This window comes from Schistocerca cancellata, chromosome 6 (assembly GCF_023864275.1).
Source record: "Schistocerca cancellata isolate TAMUIC-IGC-003103 chromosome 6, iqSchCanc2.1, whole genome shotgun sequence".
Taxonomy (NCBI): Eukaryota; Metazoa; Arthropoda; class Insecta; order Orthoptera; family Acrididae; genus Schistocerca; species Schistocerca cancellata.
In genome coordinates this window covers 567,783,903-567,808,898 of record NC_064631.1, presented here as the reverse complement: position 1 = coordinate 567,808,898, position 24,996 = coordinate 567,783,903, and the positions used below count along the sequence as shown (strand labels likewise).

General features: G+C 40.7%; 1 protein-coding gene across 1 annotated transcript in view; it reads left to right on the top strand.

Moving 5' to 3' along the window:
• LOC126191105 (fatty acid synthase-like) overlaps window positions 1-24,996 on the top strand; it is a 394,390-nt gene that overhangs the window by 164,442 nt on the left and 204,952 nt on the right. Inside the window, exon 11 of the mRNA XM_049931844.1 lies at window positions 7,070-7,259. Within this exon, the coding sequence (XP_049787801.1) occupies window positions 7,070-7,259 (190 nt within the window). The remainder of the gene's footprint in view (window positions 1-7,069; window positions 7,260-24,996) is intronic.

Below are 24,996 nucleotides of genomic sequence, written 5' to 3'. Positions count from 1 at the left end.
AGAGAGGGGCCTGTCAGCGTACTATTGGCTGACCTCATCTCGACCTCATCTCACAGCCCTCTCTGCTCTTCCATTCTTGATCATCGTGCTGGCATTTATGTTAAGCTGGAACAGAATGCAAGATGAGATACTAAAAACACAGTATACCTACACTGTGGACATTGTGGAGATGCCTAAGAAGCCGGAGATAGGCCTAAAGAAACAATGATTAGTCTATATGTGATTTTGTTTTATATAAGAATTATTATAGAAGACATGCTGGATCTTTTGGTCAAAAATTTTCTCTCTCGTGCTGTCAAACTTTTTTTCATACAGCAACAAAATTGTATTTTATACTGTGATTAACATTATGAGGCAATGTATGGCACAGCAATGGGAACCCCCTATTGCTTGCTATGGCACAGATTTTATGGGGAATTGTGAGAAAAAATGCTCTCAACTTATGTTGTTATATGATTTGCATTTCCTATGGATTGTTGATGATACTTTCTTGATATAGCCTCATGATAAAAGGTGACTGTACCAGTTAGTTAGTTAGCTAGCTAGTTAGTTGTTCCATAGATCAAATTCATGATAAATGGTATAATGTGGAACATATCGCCAGAACCGACATAGAACAATAGTAATATTTATGTGGTTGTGTGCTGACAGATTATCTTTACTCAAGCATTCCTCTGTGATATAGAAAGAGTTATTAAGGAGAAATCTCTTGCAAATTTTGAAGCACTTCTGATATCTATCAGACATTTTATATTCATGGGTACATTGCCAAAGAGTTTTATGGCTATATATATCACCACTTTATGTGCCAAATCAAACAATGGCAAATCCAGGATGAAATAATGACAATATTATGAAAAGAATAGATTGTAGCTCATGATATAGTGCAGTTGTTGAGTTACAAACAGGCACAACAAAACGATTGCTGAACATGTGTGCTTTTTGCCAAAAGGCCTTCTAAAGTAAATAACACATTCACATTCACGCAAGCACAACTCACAGTCAAGTGTATGTAAGTTGTGCTTGTGTGAGTGTGTGTGCATGTTGTCTACTTTAAATGAAGCACTTCTGGCCAAAATCTTGCACATGTAACAGTTTTTCTGTTGTGCCTGTGTGTGACTCAACATCTCCTCTACATGGCCATTAGCACTCTACTCTTGTCACAATACTTAGATTCATGAAAGGATAATGCAGATTTTTTTTCTAGTGTTGTCCTTGTGAATGTCTCTGTTATACTCAAACTTACATGGCGTTTTGGTAACAGAGTTCATAAGTGAATAAATGCACTGCTAGGCTGTGGTCAATATTCCCAGCTGCTTAAAGAGATGCCTGTAAGCCATATATATGTATGTGAACTCTACACATAATTCTAATTATTCTCTTTTCTGCAGTCAATACTTTTTGCTGAAGTGAGGAGTTACCCCAGAATATTATCCCATAAGACGTCACTGAATGCAAATGTGCAAAATATGAGGTGTGATCAAAAAGTAACGTGAACTTTTTAATTTTGCAGGCTTTATATATCCAATTTTCAAAATGTTTTTTTTTGTTGGTACACATGTTCCTGATGTATGTTTGCATTTTCAGCTGTTTGAATTTTTAGTTTCTCATTGACTGTTGAGAAGCCCGTGTTTTTCAGTGTTTGATGAATTTTTACTTTTGTAAAAGATGGATCAGAGAATTTGCCTTAAATTCTGCTCAAAAAGTGGAATTAAGTTAGCACCACATTTGAAATGTTGACTGTTGGTTTTGGTGAATCTGTTATAAGCAAGAAAAGAATTTAGAAGTGGTATAAACATTTCAAAGAGGGTTGAGAAGCCATTGAAGGCAGTGATCACTGTGGATGCCAATGTGTAAGAAGTAAAGAAAATGGTTCTGGAAAATTGCTGACTCACCATGAGAGAGGTTGCTGATGATGTTGACATATACCTTAGCTCTTGCTAAGCAATTTATTTGGGTATTTTGGCCACAACACATGTAGGAGCAAAGTTTGTTCTAAAATTGTTGAATTTAGACCAAAAAGTATGTTATGTAAACATTGCTCAGGAATTGTTGAATGAAATTGACAATGATCCTGAACTTCTAAAGAAGGTTATGAAAGAATACGGAACATGGATGTGAAGGTATGATGATGAAGTTTAGGCCCAATAATCCCAATTGAAGCAGCTTGAAGAGCCGATATTGAAAAAATTCGACAAGTTCAATCTCATGCAAAGGTTCTTCTCACTGTTTTCTTTGATTACAGTGCATCATGAGTTCCTGAATCATGGTTACATGGTCAATAAGGAGTACTAAATGGAAGTTGTGTGCCATTTACTTGAAGAAATATGAAGAAAATGACCAGAATTGTGGCAAAACCACTCATGGAAATTGCATCACAATAATGCTCCTGCTCACCCATCAATGCTTGTTCATGATTTTTTGGCAAACAACAAAACCATTTTGTTGCCTCAGCCACCATATTTGCCAGACATGGCTCCCTGTGACTTCTTTTTATTCCCAAGAATGAAGAGAACCATGAAAGGATGTTATTTTGCCACCACTTATGAGCTAAAAGGAGAATAACTAAAGGAGCTAAACACCGTAGCAAAAAATGAGTTCCAGTAGTTATCCGAAGGTTGGAAACAGCAGTGGTACAAGCGTATTATTTTTGATGGGGATTACTTTGAACAAGAAAAAGTTGATTTTGGTGAATAAATGAAGATTATTAAAAAAAATCCAATTAGTTTTTGATCACACCTCATGTGTTAATTTATTGACTTCTATATTGACTTGACCAGTACCTGTACGCGTATAATTTTCATCATCCCATGCATTAAAAAGCTCTCTTGAACACATAAGTACCTACTTGGGGATAGAATTATTTCTGACAATAATTTACATTCTGGTCTGTAGTTTGTTCAGAGGCAACGACTACAGCAAGGAAGATACACTGAAGCACCAAAGAACCTGGTATAGGCATGCATATTCAAATACAAAGATATATGTGATACTAACCAAAACGGCCTTGCTGTGCTGGTACTGCGAACAGCTGAAAGCAAGGGGAAACTACAGCTGTAATTTTTCCCGAGGGCATGCAGCTTTCTGTATGGTCAAATGATGATGACGTCCTCTTGGGTAAAATATTCCGGAGGTAAAATAGTCCCCCATTTGGATCTCCGAGAGGGGACTACTCAGGAATACAAAATCAAATAGGGGTAATGCAGGAGTCGGTTTAATAATGAATAAAAAAATAGGAGTGCGGGTGAGCTACTACAAACAGCATAGTGAACGCTTTATTGTGGCCAAGATAGACACGATGCCCACACCTACTACAGTAGTACAAGTTTATATGCCAACTAGCTCTGCAGATGACGAAGAAATTGATGAAATGTATGATGAAATAAAAGAAATTATTCAGATAGTGAAAGGAGACGAAAATTTAATAGTCATGGGTGACTGGAATTCGGTAGTAGGAAAAGGGAGAGAAGGAAATGTAGTAGGTGAATATGGATTGGGGCTAAGAAATGGAAGAGGAAGCCGCCTGGTAGAATTTTGCACAGAGCACAACTTAATCATAGCTAACACTTGGTTCAAGAATCATAAAAGAAGGTTGTATACATGAAAGGAGCCTGGAGATACCAACAGGTTTCAGATAGATTATATAATGGTAAGACAGAGATTTAGGAACCAGATTTTAAATTGTAAGACATTTCCAGGGGCAGATGTGGACTCTGAACATAATCTATTGGTTATGAACTGTAGATTAAAACTAAAGAAACAGCAAACAGGTGGGAATCTAAGGAGATGGGACCTGGATAAACTGACGAAACCAGAGGTTGTACAGAGTCACATTCCACGTGGGAAAAATATATCTAAAAACAAAGATGATGTGACTTACCAAACAAAAGTGCTGGCAGGTCGATAGACACACAAACAAACACAAACATACACACAAAATTCAAGCTTTCACAACCAATGGTTGCTTCATCAGGAAAGAGGGAAGGAGAGGGAAAGATGAAAGGATGTGGGTTTTAAGGGAGAAGGTAAGGAGTCATTCCAATCCCGGGAGCGGAAAGACTCACCTTAGGAGGAAAAAAGGACAGGTATACACTCGCACACACACACACACACACACACATATCCATTCGCACATACACAGACACAAGCAGACATTTGTAAAGGCAAAGAGTTTGGGCAGAGATGTAAGTTGAGGCAGAAGTAAAGGATTGAGAGGCAAGGCTGGAAGTCAGAAACTCCTGGAAGGTTTGGAGAGGGTGATAAACCAACAATTAAAGGGAACAGCCATGGGTACCAGGAAGACTTCTTGGTTACCCAGGCCTGCCAACCCAAAGTTTTGTACAGATTTATTGATTACATCTTCATGATCTTGACTCACAGTGAAGAAGAACTCCAGAATTTCCTCTCCAACCTCAACTCCTTTGGTTCCATCAGATTCACCTGGTGCTACTCCAAATCCCATGCCACTTTCCTTGACATTGACCTCCATCTGTCCAATGGCCAGCTTCACACATCCGTCCACATCAAACCTACCAACAAGCAACAGTACCTCCATTATGACAGCTGCCACCCATTCCACATCAAACGGTCCCTTCCCTACAGCCTAGGTCTTCGTGGCAAACGAATTTGCTCCAGTCCGGAATCCCTGAACCATTACACCAACAACCTGACAACAGCTTTCGCATCCCGCAACTACCCTCCCGACCTGGTACAGAAGCAAATAAACAGAGCCACTTCCTCATCCTCTCAAACCCAGAACCTCCCACAGAAGAACCACAAAAGTGCCCCACTTGTGACAGGATACTTTCCGGGACTGGATCAGATTCTGAATGTGGCTCTCCAGCAGGGATACGACTTCCTCAAATCCTGCCCTGAAATGAGATCCATCCTTCATGAAATCCTCCCCACTCCACCAAGAGTGTCTTTCCGCCATCCACCTAACCTTTGTAACCTCTTGGTCCATCCCTATGAAATCCCCAAACCACCAACTTGGATTGGTAGACAGCGATGTGCATAAAGGTTAGGTGGTTGTGTTGCCGCTAAATCATGTTAGAGGACGGAGAAATTCGGGAAAATTTCGAACAAACGTATTAAAAGGAGTGGTGTTGTGGTGAAAGATTACGAAAATGGGGCTAACAATTGTCTGATGAAGAAATAATGACGTTAAAACCTGTGGGGAGTGGCTAAAATGATCAGTGATGTGCGAAAAACGGAAGTGGAAATAAAGTGAAAGTTATTAGAACTGGCCGAAATGGTTGTTTAATACGTGAAAGCAGCTGTAGTTGAACTAGAAACGGTGGATTTTATAGCAGCGGCAGTGTTGAAAGTGGAAAATAAAAAGTTTTTTGGTTATGGTTTGGAAGTGGGTTACGTATTATTGAGCATATATAGGCGGGATAAAATTGTATAGTAGATTACGGTAAAAGGGGAAGGTGAATACAAAGTGAGACTTCTGGTAAAAACAGAAAGAGAAAATAAAGAGAAAAAAAGACGACAGGAAAGATTTCGAAATGCAATAGCGACAATAACAAACGTAATTGTTGGGTTCAAATTAACGATATGGTTATAATAGAAGGAAACATTCCACTTAGGAAAAATATATCTAAAAACAAAGATGATGTAACTTACCAAATGAAAGTGTTGGCATGTTGATAGACACACAAACAAACACAAACACACACACAAAATACAAGCTTTCGCAACCAACGGTTGCTTTATCAGGAAAGAGGGAAGGAGAGGGAAAGACAAAAGGATGTGGGTTTTAAGGGAGAAGGTAAGGAGTCATTCCAATCCCGGGAGCAGAAAGACTTGCCTTAGAGGGAAAAAAGGACAGGTATACACTCGTATGCACACACATATCCATCCGCACATATACAGACACAAGCAGACATTAGTATACCTGTGTGTGTGTGCATGTGTGTGTGTGTGTGTGTTTGTGTGTGTGTGTGTGTGTGTGTGTGTGTAAAAATTATGTTATTGCATTCAGTCAGCAGTTTTACTCCTAAAGCCAATGAGAGAGAGAGAGAGACAGCTGGCAAAAAGTGAGGATTTTATTTGAAATTATATGGCTTTAATTCTGAAAAGATTTTATTCTGGCATGCATGAACAAAAAACACTAAGGACATTTTTTTTTTTCTTAAACTGTATGCTGATAACTATAGAGATTAAAGCAAGATGGAAGACCGGTAGGATACATAGGTCTAGGAATACCTACATCTGCAAAAGTAGAATTGAGAGTAACACAGTCTTAAGGCACAGACAACTGTGCTGTAGCCATTAACTACAAGAAAGTTTTGTGTTGTATGAATGCCTCATTTGTTACATATCAAAAATCAACCAATTATAAATGTGAAAACGAATTTCTAAGCACTCTTAGCACCACTGTCAAAAGAATGCAAATGATTTTGTGCACTGATTTGTCACTGTGGTCGATAGTCTTTCAGCAAAAAATATTTTCTTCCAGAAATGTTTTGACCAGTGTTTTCTGGAATGTAAGAGGCATTGTTCTTATTAATTACTTGAAAAAAAAGTACAACAAGAACTGGCAGATGTATAACATCTGGACCATTTGGATTAGAAATCATCAAAACATAGTTTTGAGTATAATAAACTAAATGATGTGAAGCACAAATTGTTGGAACATTCAAACCATTGACCACAGTTTGTATACAACTTCTTCTTTATGTCTGCAGCACTGTCATTTTAACTTAGTATTGTGACCATGTCAGGCGAGCACCACAGATTCAAAATTAGTAACTTATTCAAGATTGTATTTAATGTAATTTATTTTTCAGTATCATCTGCAGCCATGAGCAGCTTTCATGGATGAGCTCAGCACTGCCACATCACTAATAACATCTGAGTGATGTGCTAAATATGATTGAAAAAGGAAAGAAATGCATTGTTTGTGCTTTGTGTATCTATAAGTACTACAACCATTTGATCTGTTTGTTATTTGTTATCTTTAGAATCCCGGGAGTTATTTCTGTCATTATGTGGATTGACACAGTACATACTTTTATGGTATATTACAAATTTATGTGATATTGTGCTGCAATTTGCATTACAGATTGCATTAGTCGACATTCTATGTAAACTCGAAATACATCCAGATGGTATGATTGGTCACTCTGTTGGTGAATTGGGTTGTGCATATGCAGATGGTTGCCTCACAGCGGAACAAATGATACTTGCATCTTACTATCGAGGAATAGCTACACTTGAAGCAGAACTTATTAAAGGAATGATGGCTGCCACTGGTAAGCATAAAAAACCTCTCAGTATTATGAATAAATCATTGTTTGTATTTCTTTCATGTGCCATTTATTTCAGTTACTGAGTATAATGCACCAGAATGTTTCAATACAAACATTTAAGTATATTAATGGGAAAGCAACTATTACTGTTGTAATCCATCTCACTCAGAAGTGTTTGGTCTCTGTCATATCATCACTCTTTGTTATTGTTGGGTAAAACCCAAAAATGGTATATGCCTGTGAAAAACTTGGGTTTGTGATCAGGGATGTTGCTCATCATCTGTTTCAACTTTTCAAAGGTGACTCTCAAGGATTCCCAAAGTTTAACACAAAACTTGATGGCATAACATTGCTCTAAATAATGATTTTCCAATTTTGTAACACACAGAAATATCACAATTTCACTGGAGGTGCTCTCAAAAACCACATGATGACTGTACAGAGCTGAAACTTAGTCTGAATTTCAAGAAGAGATGAACACACCAGTCTTCACAAGTAGCACAACACAGCATTGCAAGATTGCTTGCATTGTTGTCAGTCTCATAACTTTTCTCACCCACCTCATATACAGTAATTTGGTCTGCAAGATATCTAGGAGAGTCAAAAATTTCGTTGTATCATCAGCCTTTGGTTCTAAATCTTATCCTTCCAGTAGGGCTTTGCATATCCTTTTGTCAAGTTTTGATTATTAAGGATGACTCATACTTATGCTGTCTTTCATTGAGAACTATCTTCAATTATTTTTGTACTTGGGAATATAATGCAGTATCAAGAATCTACGTTACCATTTGCCATCACTGTCTACGATTGGAAGCTCAGGTATAAGCACATTACACTACCCTAAGCTATTTTCTCAGTTGCTTATTTTTTTGAGACTTTCAACTATTTATATGATTATATGATTATGCAATATTCAAATATTTGTGCCTCAGTCTTGCTCCCACAAATTTGTTCCCTCACTTCATTCATCTCAACTATATTCCTCAACTGTTTTCTGTTCTGAGGCTAGTACTGCACCTTACTCATCATCTAATAAAACTATAAAATTATGAAACAGAATGGGTGGTCAGTAATGGAGAAGAAATTCTTAGTAATGCACATACATACCAATACAAAAGTACAAGAAACTACCATAACTTTCAGCACTATTAGCTTTCTCAGGGATGATAGAGGGTCAGGTTAAGGAAGATTAGAAAGGAAATGCAGATTACTGAGACTCCAAGACCAGAATGACCCATCTATTGTGGTGAAGAGGGGAAACAGACATGAAGTGGGATGCAAGAATATGTTGGAAGGCAAGTTCCCATCTCAGGAGTTTGGGAAGGCTAGTATTGTGTAGGAGGATTCAAGTACCAAATGTGGTGTTTCCAGGCAATCAGTTTCCTTGAGCTAACTGTAGTGGATGTTCAGTAAGTCAGTAAGAGTATCTAATTCATATTCCTCAACCATTCTTTGTTTGGTGATAATTTTTTTATTTGGCAATATTCCTTTCTTTTCCAGTGTTCAGCAATCAATTTTTATTGTTTGATTACCTCTTTTCACTGTTTGGCAATCTACTTTCATTATTTGGCAGTCCACTTTCATTGCTGAATGATCTTTTGTCTCTGTTTGGTGGTAATTTTTCCTTATTTATTGACAATTTTTCCTTGTTTGACTATACTTTTTCTACATTTAATGTTCTTTCCATTTCTTTGCAGTCTTACTAGTTTCTCAACATTCTTTTAGTTCCCAGTTTGCCTTTGTATGAATGCTCATTGTACTATTCTTTTTCTCTTACAAGTATTACCACCATCATTACATAACCTCAACCAACTACCACTCCCACAAGCTGCTGTCTTTCTTTAAAATCCCCCAGTCTTTCAGCCCTTAAAAGTTTTAATGCACTCAGTGTATTTCTCCTTTAAACAAGCAATAAATCTGAACAGAATACCTCCCACCATGAAATAAGAAGCCATTATGTTCATCACATATCTCAAAAAAATGTCCCACCCTCTGTCTTCACCAACTACAACTTATGAGGTGTTTTCCAATACTAAGGTCCATTGGTCATTAAAAAAATAAGTTTATGAAAAACGTTTTTATTGGCAGTATTATAGTCATAATTTCAGGTCCATACACTAGGCATAACTCATGATGGATTTCAGCAGCTGAAGATCCTTTTGGCAGCAAAAATCTAATCACACCACGCTCTTTACAGCTGGCAGGATCTATGACTGTCTTTACCATTGGGATCTGCTCTCACTGACTGTCAAATGACTACTGAATCAAACCAATACTGCAGTATTTTTCCAAAGAGTCAGCAGACAGTGCTGCATGTGTGAAACATCATTCAGTCCTACCATCAGTTAAATACTGGTCACCATATCTTAGTTTTGGAAGATGCCTTTTAAAATGCTGCCACTAACAACTGTCTATCCTATCCAACGAGCCAGTCTAGTCTCCTTCTGATTAGATAGATTAGATTAGTTTTTCACTCCATAGATCCATGCTGAGGAGATCCTCATGGATGTGGGACATGTCATTTTTTTTTTTAAAGCTGAAATAACAATACTAATAGTATGAATATATACAATACATCATTTGTTTCTACTAAAAAATTTGTGAATGGAATAGAAGGAGTTGGCCACTAGTAAGTCTTTCAGGCTCCTTTGAAACTCATCTTTATTTGTAACTAAATTTTTTATGTTTGCTGGTAAATTATTGATGATGAGTGTTCCTGAGTAGTGGACCCCTTTTTGAACTAAAGTAAGTGCTTTTAAGTCCTTGTGCAGATCATTTTTGTTCCTGGTTTGTATGTATGAACTGAGCTGTTTGTTGGAAAAAGAGATATGTTATTTAGGACAAATTTGATTAAGGAGTAAATATACTGAGAGGCAGTAGTTAGTATACCCAGTTCTTTGAAGAGGTTTCTACAGGACACCTGTGAATTTACTCCACAAATAATACGTATTACACGCTTTAACCTCCCATCCCAGAACATCCTCCACCCAAACACATCTGTAGCTAAAATCAAACAATTGTGTTCTACAGTCAGTCTAAAACCTCTCATTCAGATCCCTCTCCAGTCCTGAGACATCTGTTCTTTTCAAAGGCATAGTCTTCAGTCCCAAAGTGAAATGCAATCACACTGACCTTCTCAATGATCTCCCTTCATTTGTCTGTAACATCAGTTCACAATATTACTTCACCACTCAGTTCCAACACACAATCAACAGAGTGAGCATTGAATCCTGCCTAGAACAGTGACCACCCAAATACCAAACTGATCTCTCAGTCCTTTCTGAAAAACATTAGTGAAAGTACTCATCTTACTCTAGCTCAGTCAAAGCTTCCATGATCTGAAGGCAGACTGCTCTATCATCATAATTTATGTAGAGAAAGGCACCATTAGTGTGGCACTTGACTGTGAGGAGCATGTGGCTTAGGAACATGATCAGCCCTGACTCCTTGACATACAAAACTGTTCCTAACAATGCTACTCCTTCCATCTTTGTTGAGCTGCAGAAAATCCTTAAAACCCTAGTTTCTTTATGAGAAATCACAACTGCTTCTGCAGAACTCTTTCCTATTCCTGAGTTGTGCACCCTAACCTTCTACCTACTTCCCAAAATACACAAAGCAACCATACTGGCCATAGCAGATGCCTTCATAGCTTCCACTGAATGCACTTCAGCCCTGTCGGCGAGCATCTACAACCAGCACCCATTCTGCATAAAAAAACTAAACACTTGCTGAAATGTATCAATTCCATTCCTATCTCTTTCCCACCTGAAACCCTGAAACCCTCCTTGTCACCCTTGGTGTGATGTTACTCTGCTCTCTCTCTCTCTCTCTCACACACACACACACACACACACACACACACACACACACACACATGGCTTCTCAGACCTAGAACACTGTCCTCCCAATGGACACCTGAAAGTCCTCATTTATTGTCACTCTAGCCAACTTTATCCTTACTCATAACTATGTCACGTTTGAGGACTTCTGTGGCAACTGGGATGGACCATCCTATGCCAACATTTTCATGAGCCTCAGAAAGAGGCTTTTCTCAAGACTCAAAAGTTGGGCCCTTGGGTTGATACAGATTTATTGGCAACATGTTTGTGGCCTAACCTCATGTTGAGAAAAAACGTCTCCATTTCCTGCAACACCTTGACATCTTTTCCCAGCCAAAAATCATCTTGTCCTTTTCCAAAATCAAAGCTACCTTCCTTGATGTTGACCTACAACTCATTCAATCCATATGAAAACCAATAACCAATAATACCTACATTCTGACAGCTGCCACCTCTTCCACGTCAAACATTCTCATCACTAAGGCATAATCATCAAGGGCTGGTATTTCTGATCCACCACTTAACAGCTCAAGAAGTACGCTAACAACATCTCACAGATGTCCTCTCCTGAAAATTTCCCTATTTACAAACAAATTTTTATGCAGCGTCCTTCTCTCACTGTCTAACTAGTATAACTTTCACTATCAAAAATATCAGAAGCACATCTCTTGTAACCTAGTGCTACTCAGGCCCTGTATGCCTCAATATATTACTCTGGCAGAGCTGTGACTTTCTCTTGTCCAGCCTTGAAATGAGATAATCTCTCATTGATATTGTCCCCACACTCTCACCCTCTGTCACTCTCCTAACATCTGTAATATCCTTATCACACCACATGGCATTCCCACACCATTATTCTTACCCCAGTGTTCCTATCCCTGCAGTCATTTCCCATTTCCACTGTAAAATCTCCCCCAAAATAACCACCCACCTCCGCTTACTCCTGCTCTGCTACTCCTGTGTGATACATTATTGACTGCAGAACAACTTGTGAAACCATGCACTTAATTTACCAACTAACATTTCGCCACTGATAGTGTTTCATATAGACCTGACCATCAGTAAACTGTGTAATCTCATGAGTGGATGTAGAAAAGCTGTTTACCTTGGGGACATTCAGAAGTCATTTGTTGCAAATGCTGAATAGCATGAGACAAGGACCTGAGTGCCTGCTACATCTTATGGGCTATTTAGATCCTCTCACCTTGTTCTAGTTTTACTAAAATCTATTGAGGGGAATATGTTCTCCAACAAATCCTGCATCATGACACCTTCCTGGATTTACCCTCTGTCAACAAACACTCCCCTCTCTTTTTTATCATTATTATTATATTTTTTCTTAGTTTTTCCTTTTTTCTTTCTTATGTCTTATTTAATTATTTTCTTTATTGAATGTTCTCACAACAGATGGGTCCTTCTCATCCTGGGGTCTGAGCGTCTTGCCTTACTTTCTGACAGTGCCCATCCTATCCCTTTTTCCTCCCCAAGGAAGGAACTACTAGTTCCAAAAGCTACAATTGTTTCTTGTACTTTTGTTTGTGTCTAACTGCAGTACTGAGAATTTTGTCTCCTGAAGTAAGCTGTCTCAAAATTTTATAGTTTTATCAAGTGAATTTTCTATTTGATGGACTTCACACACTTAATAATTTTAATTCTGCAGACTTAAACAGTCTTTCCTTCTTGTCCTATGTAGTAAGGGATCACAATGACTGGAGTTGCTGAAATCATTTATACAGAATAATAATTCCTAAATCAGTTAGCTCTGGTACTTATTGATGGAAAGTCAAGTCCATTCAGTCACATAATGGTGGCAACTACTGAGCACAGTTGATAGTCTAAGTATCACAGAACAGGTCCCACAGGAAGCCAAGTCAACAAGGTAAAGTTTACTGGCCAACGTCTGGCTGCTTGTAGTGGCTGCAGTGATATTTCTTCCAGTTTGGATAGCTGCTGGAACTGTGTGGTATAGATCCTGGAGTTCACTCTGCATCAGAACTGCTTGCAATGGCTCAACAAACTGAACTGACAGAGAGGGCTGGACGCCATTCTAAATATGTGCCTGGTGTAGTAATATCTGTTTGATAATTGGGTATCGTGTGATTCTGTGAGTGGAGTAGTGCTCTCAGTGGTGGCACTGTTGTTAGGAATGTGAATGCTGCATGTGTTGAGGCTGGTGCATCTCGTGGTGAAGCTAGTGTTGATGTTTCCATGGTGCAGCCTGGAGCTATGCTTCAAAATGACCAGTGTGTTTTGGACACAATCCAGTTCGATGTGGTTGGTACACCATGCTTGCTGAACTGAAGATATCTGCGTTTGCCATGGGAGCATCTCCTGTTGAGTTGGATCACAGTCAACTTGTCAACCATGTCTGTAAAGTGGATAGTTGTGGTGACTTGTGAAGGATATAGACATGGAACAAGATATTTAACATTATTTCACAGAATTTAATGTCTCGCTCACTACTGCATAATTGTAACAATCCCAATCAGCTATTTAACTGTTAAGATCTCCTCCAATGATGACTGTATTGTTAGGGAACAAATGTACAAGTGAGTTGAGGTTTTTTCTGGAGTTTTCTGTGAGGCTGTCCGTCAAAAGAAAGGCCCAATTATAATCATTTTCCCCACTCTTGATAATTACTGTCGCCCAAATGATCTACTATGCAGCATAAATTTCTATCTTGTCTGCAGTCACTGATACACCATCTTCAATTATCATTAGCCTACCCTCTTGTTATACAGTTAGATTCACTTCAAAAATATTTGTGTTGCCAATTTATAGTTTTAGTCAGCTTCCTTTACCTTGTATTAAGTGAGCTCCTTTCCTATTTGGGCATACATCAAATGTTTTATCAACTGGTAACTAAGTTTTCAATAGTATCATGTGTGTGGAGCATTTGCTGGAGTCCTACAGTAATAATTTGAGTCTTCATACAGCTATCATTAACTAGATTAGATGGAGAATTGCCTTATCAAAAAGAAAAGAAAAAATGTGTGCACAACTTCTGATTGGAAATGTCTGGTAATCATTGTCACCACAATGCCTCGTGATCACTGATACTAGTATCAATGGGGACATCCTCAAAGTTCCAGAATGAGATTTTCAATCTGCAGTGGAGTGTGCACTGATATGAAACTTCCTGCTGGATTAAGTTTGGAAGGTAGGATATGAAGTACTGGCAGAATTGAAGCTGTGTGAATGGGTCATGAGTCATGGTTGGGTATCTCAATCAGTAGAGCACTTGCCAACAAAAGGAAAAGGTCCCAAGTTTGAGTCACATCCTGGCACAAAGTTTTAATCTGCCAGGAAGTTTGATATCAGCACACACTCTGCTGCAGAGTGAAAATCTCATTCTGGAAACATCCTCCAGGCTGTAGCAAAGCAATGTCTCCACAATATCCTTTCTTCCAGGAATGCTAGTTCTGCAAGGTTTGAGAAGAGCTTCTCTGAAGTTTTGAAGGTAGGAGATGAGGTAATGGCAGAATTGAAGCTGTGAGGATGGGTTGTGAGTTGTGCTTGGGCAGCTCAATCACTAGAGCACTTGCCTGCAAAAGGCAAAGGTCCTGACTTTGAGTCTCAGACCAGCACACAGTTTTAATCTGCCTGGAAGTTTGATACCAGTGCACACTCCACTGCAAAGTGAAAATCTCCTTCTTGAAACATCCCCAGGCTCTGGCAAAGCCATGTCTTCACAATATCCTTTCTTCCAGGACTGCTAGTTCTGCAAGGTTCGCAGAAGAGCTTCTGTGAAGTTTGGAAGGTAGGAGATGAGGTACTGGCAGAATTGAAGCTGTGAGGATGGGTCACGAGTCGTGCTTGGGTAGCTCAGTTGGTAGAGCACTTCTCCATGAAAAGCAAAAGTCCTGAGTTTGAAACTCAGTCCAAAACACAGTTTTAATTTGCCAGGAAGTTTCAGCCTCAGAGATCTAGACCCTGATTCAGAAACAGATGGCTATGATCATTTCTGAGGACAGTGTTGCAGCTACTGATCTTTGATGAATTTCTGTGAGGAAGGCTGGTATTGTCACCATTCTGTGACAGACAGTGGAAAGATCCAAGTATGACCTAAGTATGACCTTGGAGTGAAGATGAAGGGCATCATTCATTCCAATTTGTGTAACATCAAGCAGCTGGGCTGCAGCAACAGCCTCTTCAACATATCAAATGTTAACTGCTGATGACTGACAGACCTCTACCCTTTTGCAATTACTCCCTCCCTCACACATGACACAGCAGGCTTCCAAAGACGACAAGTGTTGCTCTGTCTTTTTCAGTTTTAGTGGAGGCCAACAGCACTTCAGTCTTATTGGTAAGGGGGATGGGTGTAGTACCCTGAGTTCTTTGTGGTCTATGCCTCACCTGTACAGGACCCTTTGACCCTCCACCCACAATCAACAAGTAGTGTAGGCGCCCCGGTGGTCCCGGTCGCCTACAGTGGACTGGATGGCCGAGCAGTGACCTCTCCAGTTGTCAGGATGCTAGGAAATGACTGTGGACGCGTCAGAAAAGCCAAAGAAACGTTATTAATTCACAATACCTTTATTCCTGCCGAGTACAATGTGGCTTGGTGATATCAACGACCTTCCCTGAGTCCTTGCTGACTCGTAGCGATGACACCAGATCTGGGCCGCGCAGTCTTGCTAGTGCAGCGCCGTGTGCTGTGACGTAGTGGAGGAATGCCCTTACTTCATCCGCGTGTGGCTGGTGGCGTCCAGCTGGCTGGTCGGCTCGGCTGTGGACAGCAAGCTGCTGCGCGTGGAGGCTCTGGGTTGGAGTTCCGATGCTGTCGGCACAAGAAGCGTTCTCGTAGTGAAGAGTGTACTCTATCCCACCCCGTCTTCTTCCCTGCTCCTCCTGGTGGCTCGTCTGCTGTGGACGGGTGGAACGGGCTGCAGTCCCCCAGCGTCGTCGGCTCACCTGGTTGTGATGGCTGATGCACAGGGCCTAGGCTCCGCACGATCTCGACGACGGCTCACTGTTGTGGTCAGCATTGGCGGCAAGTGAGTCTGCCGTGATGTCTGCTAATCCTGGGTTGATGATTGACAGCGGCAGCAGAGAGGGCCAGAGCTGGTACTGTCCCCTCACGTCTGCTGCTGGATGGGCCGCCCTTACTGCAACATCTCCTTAATAAAGATTAACATGTCGATCACCCAGCTGAGCGCTACGCAGCGACCCAGTACACATCTCACTGCAAGTGTAACTGCGATTGCGAGTGCCTTGCTGCTATCAAAGCTGGCGTATTTAAAGGAAGCACGAGTGACGTCCTGACGTCCAGCTCATTTGTAATGAACGCATTCGTTCCACTTACATCTACATCTACATCTACATTTATACTCCGCAAGCCACCCAACGGTGTGTGGCGGAGGGCACTTTACGTGCCACTGTCATTACCTCCCTTTCCTGTTCCAGTTGCGTATGGTTCGCGGGAAGAACGACTGTCTGAAAGCCTCTGTGCATGCTCTAATCTCTCTAATTTTACATTCGTGATCTCCTCGGGATGTATAAGTAGGGGGAAGCAATATATTCGATACCTCATCCAGAAACGCACCCTCTCGAAACCTGGCGAGCAAGCTACACCGCGATGCAGAGCGCCTCTCTTGCAGAGTCTGCCACTTGCGATTGTTAAACATCTCCGTAACGCTATCACGGTTACCAAATAACCCTGTGACGAAACGCGCCGCTCTTCTTTGGATCTTCTCTATCTCCTCCGTCAACCCGATCTGGTGTGGGTCCCACACTGATGAGCAATACTCAAGTATAGGTCGAACGAGTGTTTTGTAAGCCACCTCCTTTGTTGATGGACTACATTTTCTAAGGACTCTCCCAATGAATCTCAACCTGGTACCCGTGTTACCAACAATTAATTTTATATGATCATTCCACTTCAAATCGTTCCGCACGCATACTCCCAGATATTTTACAGAAGTAACTGCTACCAGTGTTTGTTCCGCTATCATATAATCATACAATAAAGGATCCTTCTTTCTATGTATTCTCAATACATTACATTTGTCTATGTTAAGGGTCAGTTGCCGCTCCCTGCACCAAGTGCCTATCCGCTGCAGATCTTCCTGCATTTCGCTACAATTTTCTAATCCTGCAACTTCTCTGTGTACTACAGCATCATCTGCAAAAAGCCGCATGGAACTTCCGACACTATCTACTAGGTCATTTATATATATTGTGAAAAGCAATGGTCCCATAACACTCCCCTGTGGCACGCCAGAGGTTACTTTAACGTCTGTAGACGTCTCTCCGTTGATAACAACATGCTGTGTTCTGTTTGCTAAAAACTCTTCAATCCAGCCACACAGCTGGTCTGATATTCCGTAGGCTCTTACTTTGTTTATCAGGCGACAGTGCGGAACTGTATCGAACGCCTTCCGGAAGTCAAGAAAAATAGCATCTACCTGGGAGCCTGTATCTAATATTTTCTGGGTCTCATGAACAAATAGAGCGAGTTGGGTCTCACACGATCGCTGTTTCCGGAATCCATGTTGATTCCTACATAGTAGATTCTGAGTTTCCAAAAATGAGATGATACTCGAGCAGAAAACATGTACTAAAATTCTACAACAGATCGACGTCGGAGATATAGGTCTATAGTTTTGCGCATCTGCTCGACGACCCTTCTTGAAGACTGGGACTACCTGTGCTCTTTTCCAATCATTTGGAACCTTCCGTTCCTCTAGAGACTTGCGGTACACGGCTGTTAGAAGGGGGGCAAGTTCTTTCGCGTACTCTGTGTAGAATCGAATTGGTATCCCGTCAGGTCCAGTGGACTTTCCTCTGTTGAGTGATTCCAGTTGCTTTTCTATTCCTTGGACACTTATTTCGATGCACTTACACTGCTGATTCATCCGTCGCACTCAACCCTTTGGTGTTCTTGCGACAGAGTTACATGTTGTTACGGCAGACATACGCGAAGTTGTGGAACGCAGTACAGCTGACACTATACCTCTGTCCTGCACTCTATGAAAGTCTCCGTCTAACACAAACCCGCGTGCTAAGCTTTTCTCTCTCGCCTGTTGTGTGTAACCAGGCCATTACCCCTGCGTGACGACACATTCCGATATATGTGCAATCCTCCTACCTCTTGGCTAACTTACTGCCTCTGGCTCTCGGCGTAGACAATGGAACTTTGACAATATTCCACGTTTCCAACTCTTTACTATTCCGCGACACTACAGTAGTGATAGGTCTTGTATTTTCTGGCGAAGAGAAATTATCCATGGAGGAGGATAGATCTTACAGTAACTTTAGTATCTCTTGTTGTGACTCAGACTATTTTACCAAACTTACCTACCTGTAGCAGTTTCCAATCACTTTACATCAGGCAGAATAATTTTTAAATTGCTTATGAACAGCTGTGAGCTGATGCTTTACCATATAACAGCATTCATATTGCATCTGATGTAACACTTTACAGAACAGTAAACAAATAATCTTAAATTAATGCCTCTGATTTTCTTTTAATTTCAGGATCTGTTATGCTTCAAGGATTACAAGTTTCTTTTAACATCTGAAGTTACATTGCCCAAGAAAGTAGTTTGTGTCATAACAAGACAAAACCCTAGCAAAAAATTTCCTGATTTCCTAAATTACATGGAATTTGTGTCTCAAACTTCTTCTTTGTGTAGATTAAGCTGCCTTGCAGACTCACATAAACTCAAGTAACTGTAAATTTATAACAGATGAAAACAATATATACTGTTGTGACTCTTCAAGCTTTCCCGATGGATTCATCTCAGCTGAAAGAAATACTCTACGAGAATTGAAGACCAAGACATCGTCATCTTACCTGCTGACAAAGGAAATGCTACTATGCTTCTCTCATGCACAGAATATAACAACAGGATGTACAAACTGCTTGATGATCCTGCATTAGTAAATTAAAAAGTTATCCGACGGGTAGGATCCAGAGAAAAACTGTGGAACTTATCAGGAAGAACTTGATTCTAGCCAAAGTCACTAAGGGTTTGTGTCAACAGACTGCAGTTTCTCCTAGACTCTACGGCCTACCCAAGATCCATAAGAATGGGGTGCCTCTCCGTCCCATTGTAAGTAACATAGGAGCACCTACAGGGTGTTTCAAAAATGACCGGTATATTTGAAACGGCAATAAAAACTAAACGAGCAGCGATAGAAATACACCGTTTGTTGGAATATGCTTGGGACAACAGTACATTTTCAGGCGGACAAACTTTCGAAATTACAGTAGTTACAATTTTCAACAACAGATGGCGCTGCAAGTGATGTGAAAGATATAGAAGACAACACAGTCTGTGGGTGCGCCATTCTGTACGTCGTCTTTCTGCTGTAAGCGTGTGCTGTTCACAACGTGCAAGTGTGCTGTAGACAACATGGTTTATTCCTTAGAACAGAGGATTTTTCTGGTGTTGGAATTCCACCGCCTAGAACACAGTGTTGTTGCAACAAGACGAAGTTTTCAATGGAGGTTTAATGTAACCAAAGGACCGAAAAGCGATACAACAAAGGATCTGTTTGAAAAATTTCAACGGACTGGGAACGTGACGGATGAACGTGCTGGAAAGGTAGGGCAACCGCGTATGGCAACCACAGAGGGCAACGTGCAGCTAGTGCAGCAGGTGATCCAACACTGGCCTCGGGTTTCCGTTCGCCGTGTTGCAGCTGCGGTCCAAATGACGCCAACGTCCACGTATCATCTCATGCACCAGAGTTTACACCTCTATCCATACAAAATTCAAACGCGGCAACCCCTCAGTGCCGCTACCATTGCTGCACGAGAGACATTCGCTAACGATATAGTGCACAGGATTGATGACGGCAATATGCATGTGGGCAGCATTTGGTTTACTGACGAAGCTTATTTTTACCTGGACGGCTTTGTCAATAAACAGAACTGGCGCATATGGGGAACTGAAAAGCCCCATATTGCAGTCCCATCGTCCCTGCATCCTCAAAAAGTACTGGTCTGGGCCGCCATTTCTTCCAAAGGAATCATTGGCCCATTTTTCAGATCTGAAACGATTACTGCATCACGCTATCTGGACATTCTTCGTGAATTTGTGGCAGTACAAACTGCCTTGGACGACACTGCAAACACCTCATGGTTTATGCAAGATGGTGCCCGGCCACATCGCACGGCCGACGTCTTTAATTTCCTGAATGAATTTTCGATGATCGTGTGATTGCTTTGGGCTATCCGAAACATACAGGAGGCGGCATGGATTGGCCTCCCTATTCGCCTGACATGAACCCCTGTGACTTCTTTCTGTGGGGACACTTGAAAGACCAGGTGTACCGCCAGAATCCAGAAACAATTGAACAGCTGAAGCAGTACATCTCATCTGCATGTGAAGCCATTCCGCCAGACACGTTGTCAAAGGTTTCGGGTAATTTCATTCAGAGACTATGCCATATTATTGCTACGCATGGTGGATATGTGGAAAATATCGTACTATAGAGTTTCCCAGACCGCAGCGCCATCTGTTGTTGAAAATTGTAACTACTGTAATTTCGAAAGTTTGTCTGCCTGAAAATGTACCGTTGTCCCAAGCATATTGCAACAAACGGTGTATTTCTATCGCTGCTCGTTTAGTTTTTATTGCCGTTTCAAATATACCGGTCATTTTTTAAACACCCTGTAATTATTTTGTTGCCAAATACCTGATATCACTATTGGGACCTCTCATAGGCAAGTGCGACCATCACATTCGAAACTCTGAATATTTCATAGGTCGCATGAAAACTCTTAGATTGCAATCATTGGATCTTTTTGTAAGTTTTGATGTTGTGCCTCTTCCTACAAAGGTGCCCTTGCAGGACTCTTTGGAGCTCATTAGCAACAAGTTTGAAGAGGACATAGTAGCATTATTTAAACATGTGCTTACTTCAACCTATTTCTTATTTCCTGACCAATATTTTGAACAAGTGGACGGTGTCACCATGGGAAGTCCTCTGTCTCCTGTGGTGGCCAGTTATTTTATGAAGGACTTTGAAGGAAAAGCACTACAGTCAGCCACTCTCAAACCTTCTTGTTTTCTGCGGTATGTGGATGATACATTTGTGGTGTGGCCACATGGACTTGATACTCTACCTACGTTTCTTCAGCATCTGAATTCGCTTCATCTGAATATAAACTTTGCAGTGGAAGTGAAAAAAGATGTTACTTTACCTTTTCTTGATGTCCTGGTATGAAGGAAAGCAGATGGAACCTTGGGGCACAGCATCTATTGCAAGACAACGCATGCAGATCTATATCTGCAGGCCACAAGCTGCCATCATCCTGCACAATGTGGTAGTGCATTACGTACATTAGTTCATAGAGCACGTGTGGTATCTGATCCTGAGAGCCTGTCGAGTGAAATATAACATTTGAAGACAGTGTTCTGACAAAACGGTTATTCTGAGAGACAGATACTTAATGCATTCAGGCCCAGCTGAGTTCAAACTATGGAGCAGAATGAAGATATGAAGACACCCACCTCTTTGGCCTTTTTGTCATATTTTGGTGCCATGTCGTTAAGAATCAGAAGAGTCATCGGAAGATATGGAATTAAGTGTGTTTTTCAGCCATCTGCAAAGCTGAGAAACCTGTTGCATTCGGTTAAGGATGACCTTGGCCTGAGGAAATGTGTTGTGTACAAGATTCCATGTTAGTGTGGAGCAGCGTACATAGGCCAGACATGCCGCACAGTACAAGAACGCTATGATGAACATCAGCATCATACACGCCTTCGTCAACCGGAATAGTCAGCAATTGTGGAACACTGTCTGAATACAGGACATTGTATGGTTTAAGAAAAGATGGAAGTTTTATCCCCGGCATCATCTTTCTGGGATTGTGTCATTAAGGAAGCGATACATATCCATACAGCCATTAATCTCATCAACAAGGATACCGGATTTCAACTGAGCACAGCCTGAAACCCTGCATTGGCTGCTATTAAAGCACGACGCGGGAATCAAGATTCTTTGATAATGGGCCTGTCATAACATTGGCCTAGTACGGCTGTTGGTGAGTAACGATCGCACTGTTGACAGATGCAGCATACAGCGCACACATGGGAGAGCATTCTTCATGTGCGTGTTCTAGAAATGGGGCGTCAACATGCACATCAGTTGTACATAGCCACCAGCAAGGTTGAACCACCTGAAGATGTTGGGACAGTTGCTCCGAGGAAATACTGTGGAATTTGCACAACGTGATCCGGCAGCAAACTCGTGAAGACTATTTACAATATATACTGCTACAATATATATACAATATATATCTGCTGTCTCAGAGAGCTGAAACTACAGTGTAGTTTCAGTTCTCTGAGACTGCAGACGTGTGTGCAAGTTGCACTTGCGTGTGTGTGTGTGTGTGTGTGTGTGTGTGTGTGTGTGTGTGTGTGTGTGTGTGTGTGTCTACTGCTGACAAAGGCCTTAATGGCCAAAAGCTATGATTGTGTGAATCTTTTTATTGGGCCTATCGCGACTCAGCATCTCCATTATATGGTGAGCAGCAACTTTCCTTCTCTAGTATTGTTATATTCCATCCTGGATTTTCCATTGTTTGGAAAGTACACTTAAGTCACATAGTCTTTCCTATGACTGTGTACTTCTTGGAAAGATCATTCTACTGAAAATGAAGTCCATGGAATTGTCAGTATCAAAGTTGACAATTTATACACTTCAATGAACCTGAAATCAGGCCAAGTTCATTCATTAATGTCACTATCTCATATGCATTCTTCAAAGAAAGCTTGAGTGAACTATATGGCAAAATGAGTTCATTTTTCAAAGCAATATGCCTAAGAGTGGTCCATGATCTGATGATAGTTTGTGTAAAAGATGGTCAAGAGATTGATAGTGTGTAATTTTCATTGTACTTAGAGTAAAGCAGGTGAAAAAATTTCAACTTATGGAAAGAAGAGAACCTTTGCTCTCTCTCAAACAGAAAGTGATCAAGTACTTCAAAATATGAAGGACAGTAAATGGCCATTTCCATTTCATCTGAACTCAGTCTCTTGACTCTCTGTTTACAATTTGTGTCACAGTTTTAAGCCACTTAGATTTTCCAGAAAATATCGAAACAGTGTTCCCTGTCATATTACAGCTGTCCTGAAATCTCCTTAATCTTCTTGCTGCATTACACAATGTCATAGCTTTTGGTTTGCAGTATGTTATACAAGACATCTGTGTAACTGAACAGATTAGAAAATATTTCGAGCTGGAAATTGAATTTCCAACAAAAAAAAAAAAAAATATATATATATATATATATATATATATATATATATATATATATATATATATATATATATAGACACCTAAAAACAAAGATGATGTGACTTACCAAATGAAAGTGCTGGCAGGTCGACAGACACACAAACGAACACAAACATACACACAAAATTCAAGCTTTCGCAACAAACTGTTGCCTCATCAGGAAAGAGGGAAGGAGAGGGAAAGACGAAAAGATGTGGGTTTTAAGGGAGAGGGAAAGGAGTCATTCCTGTCCCGGGAGTGGAAAGACTTACCTTATGGGGAAAAAAGGACGGGTATACACTCGCACACACACACATATCCATCCACACATATACAGACACAAGCAGACATATTTAAATATGTACACAGACACAAGCAGACATTTGTAAAGGCCATGTCTGCTTGTGTCTGTGTATATGCGGATGGATATGTGTGTGTGTGTGAGTGTATACCTGTCCTTTTTTCCCCCCTAAGGTAAGTCTTTCCGCTCCCGGGATTGGAATGACTCCTTACCCTCTCCCTTAAAACCCAAATCCTTTCATCTTTCCCTCTCCTTCCCTCTTTCCTGACGAGGCAACCGTTGGTTGCGAAAGCTAGAATTTTGTGTGTATGTTTGTGTTTGTTTGTGTGTCTATCGACCTGCCAGCGCTTTTGTTTGGTAAGTCTCATCATCTTTCTTTTTAAATATATATATATATATATATGGTTATAATAGAAGGAAACATTCCACGAAGGAAAAATATACCTAAAAACAAAGATGATGTGACTTACCAAATGAAAGTGCTGGCAGGTCGACAGACACACAAACGAACACAAACATACACACAAAATTCAAGCTTTCGCAACAAACTGTTGCCTCATCAGGAAAGAGGAAAGGAGAGGGAAAGACGAAAGGATGTGGGTTTTAAGGGAGAGGGTAAGGAGTCATTCCAGTCCCGGGAGCGGAAAGACTTACCTTAGGGGGAAAAAAGGACGGGTATACACTCGCACACACACACATATCCATCCACACATGTACAGACACAAGCAGACACAGAGATCTCTGCCCAAACTCAGAGGCACAGAGTTTGGGCAGAGATGAGCATGAGAGAGCATGTATGTCTGCTTGTGTCTGTATATGTGTGGATGGATATGTGTGTGTGTGTGCGAGTGTATACCCGTCCTTTTTTCCCCCTAAGGTAAGTCACATCATGTTTGTTTTTAGGTATATTTTTCCCACGTGGAATGTTTCCTTCTGTTATAACTATATATATATATATATATATATATATATGAATATAATAGAGGGAAACATTCCACGTGGGAAAAATATATTTAAAAAGAAAGATGATGAGACTTACCAAACAAAAGTGCTGGCAGGTCGATAGACACACAAACAAACACAAACATACACACAAAATCAAGCTTTCGCAACCAACGGTTGCCTCGTCAGGAAAGAGGGAAGGAGAAGGAAAGACAAAAGGATATGGGTTTTAAGGGAGAGGGTAAGGAGTCATTCCAATCCCGGGAGCGGAAAGACTTACCTTAGGGGGAAAAAAGGACAGGTATACACTCGCACACACACACATATCCATCCACACATACAAGACACAAGCAGACATTTGTAAAGGCAAAGAGTTTGAGCAGAGATGTCAGTCGGGACGGAAGTACAGAGGCAAAGA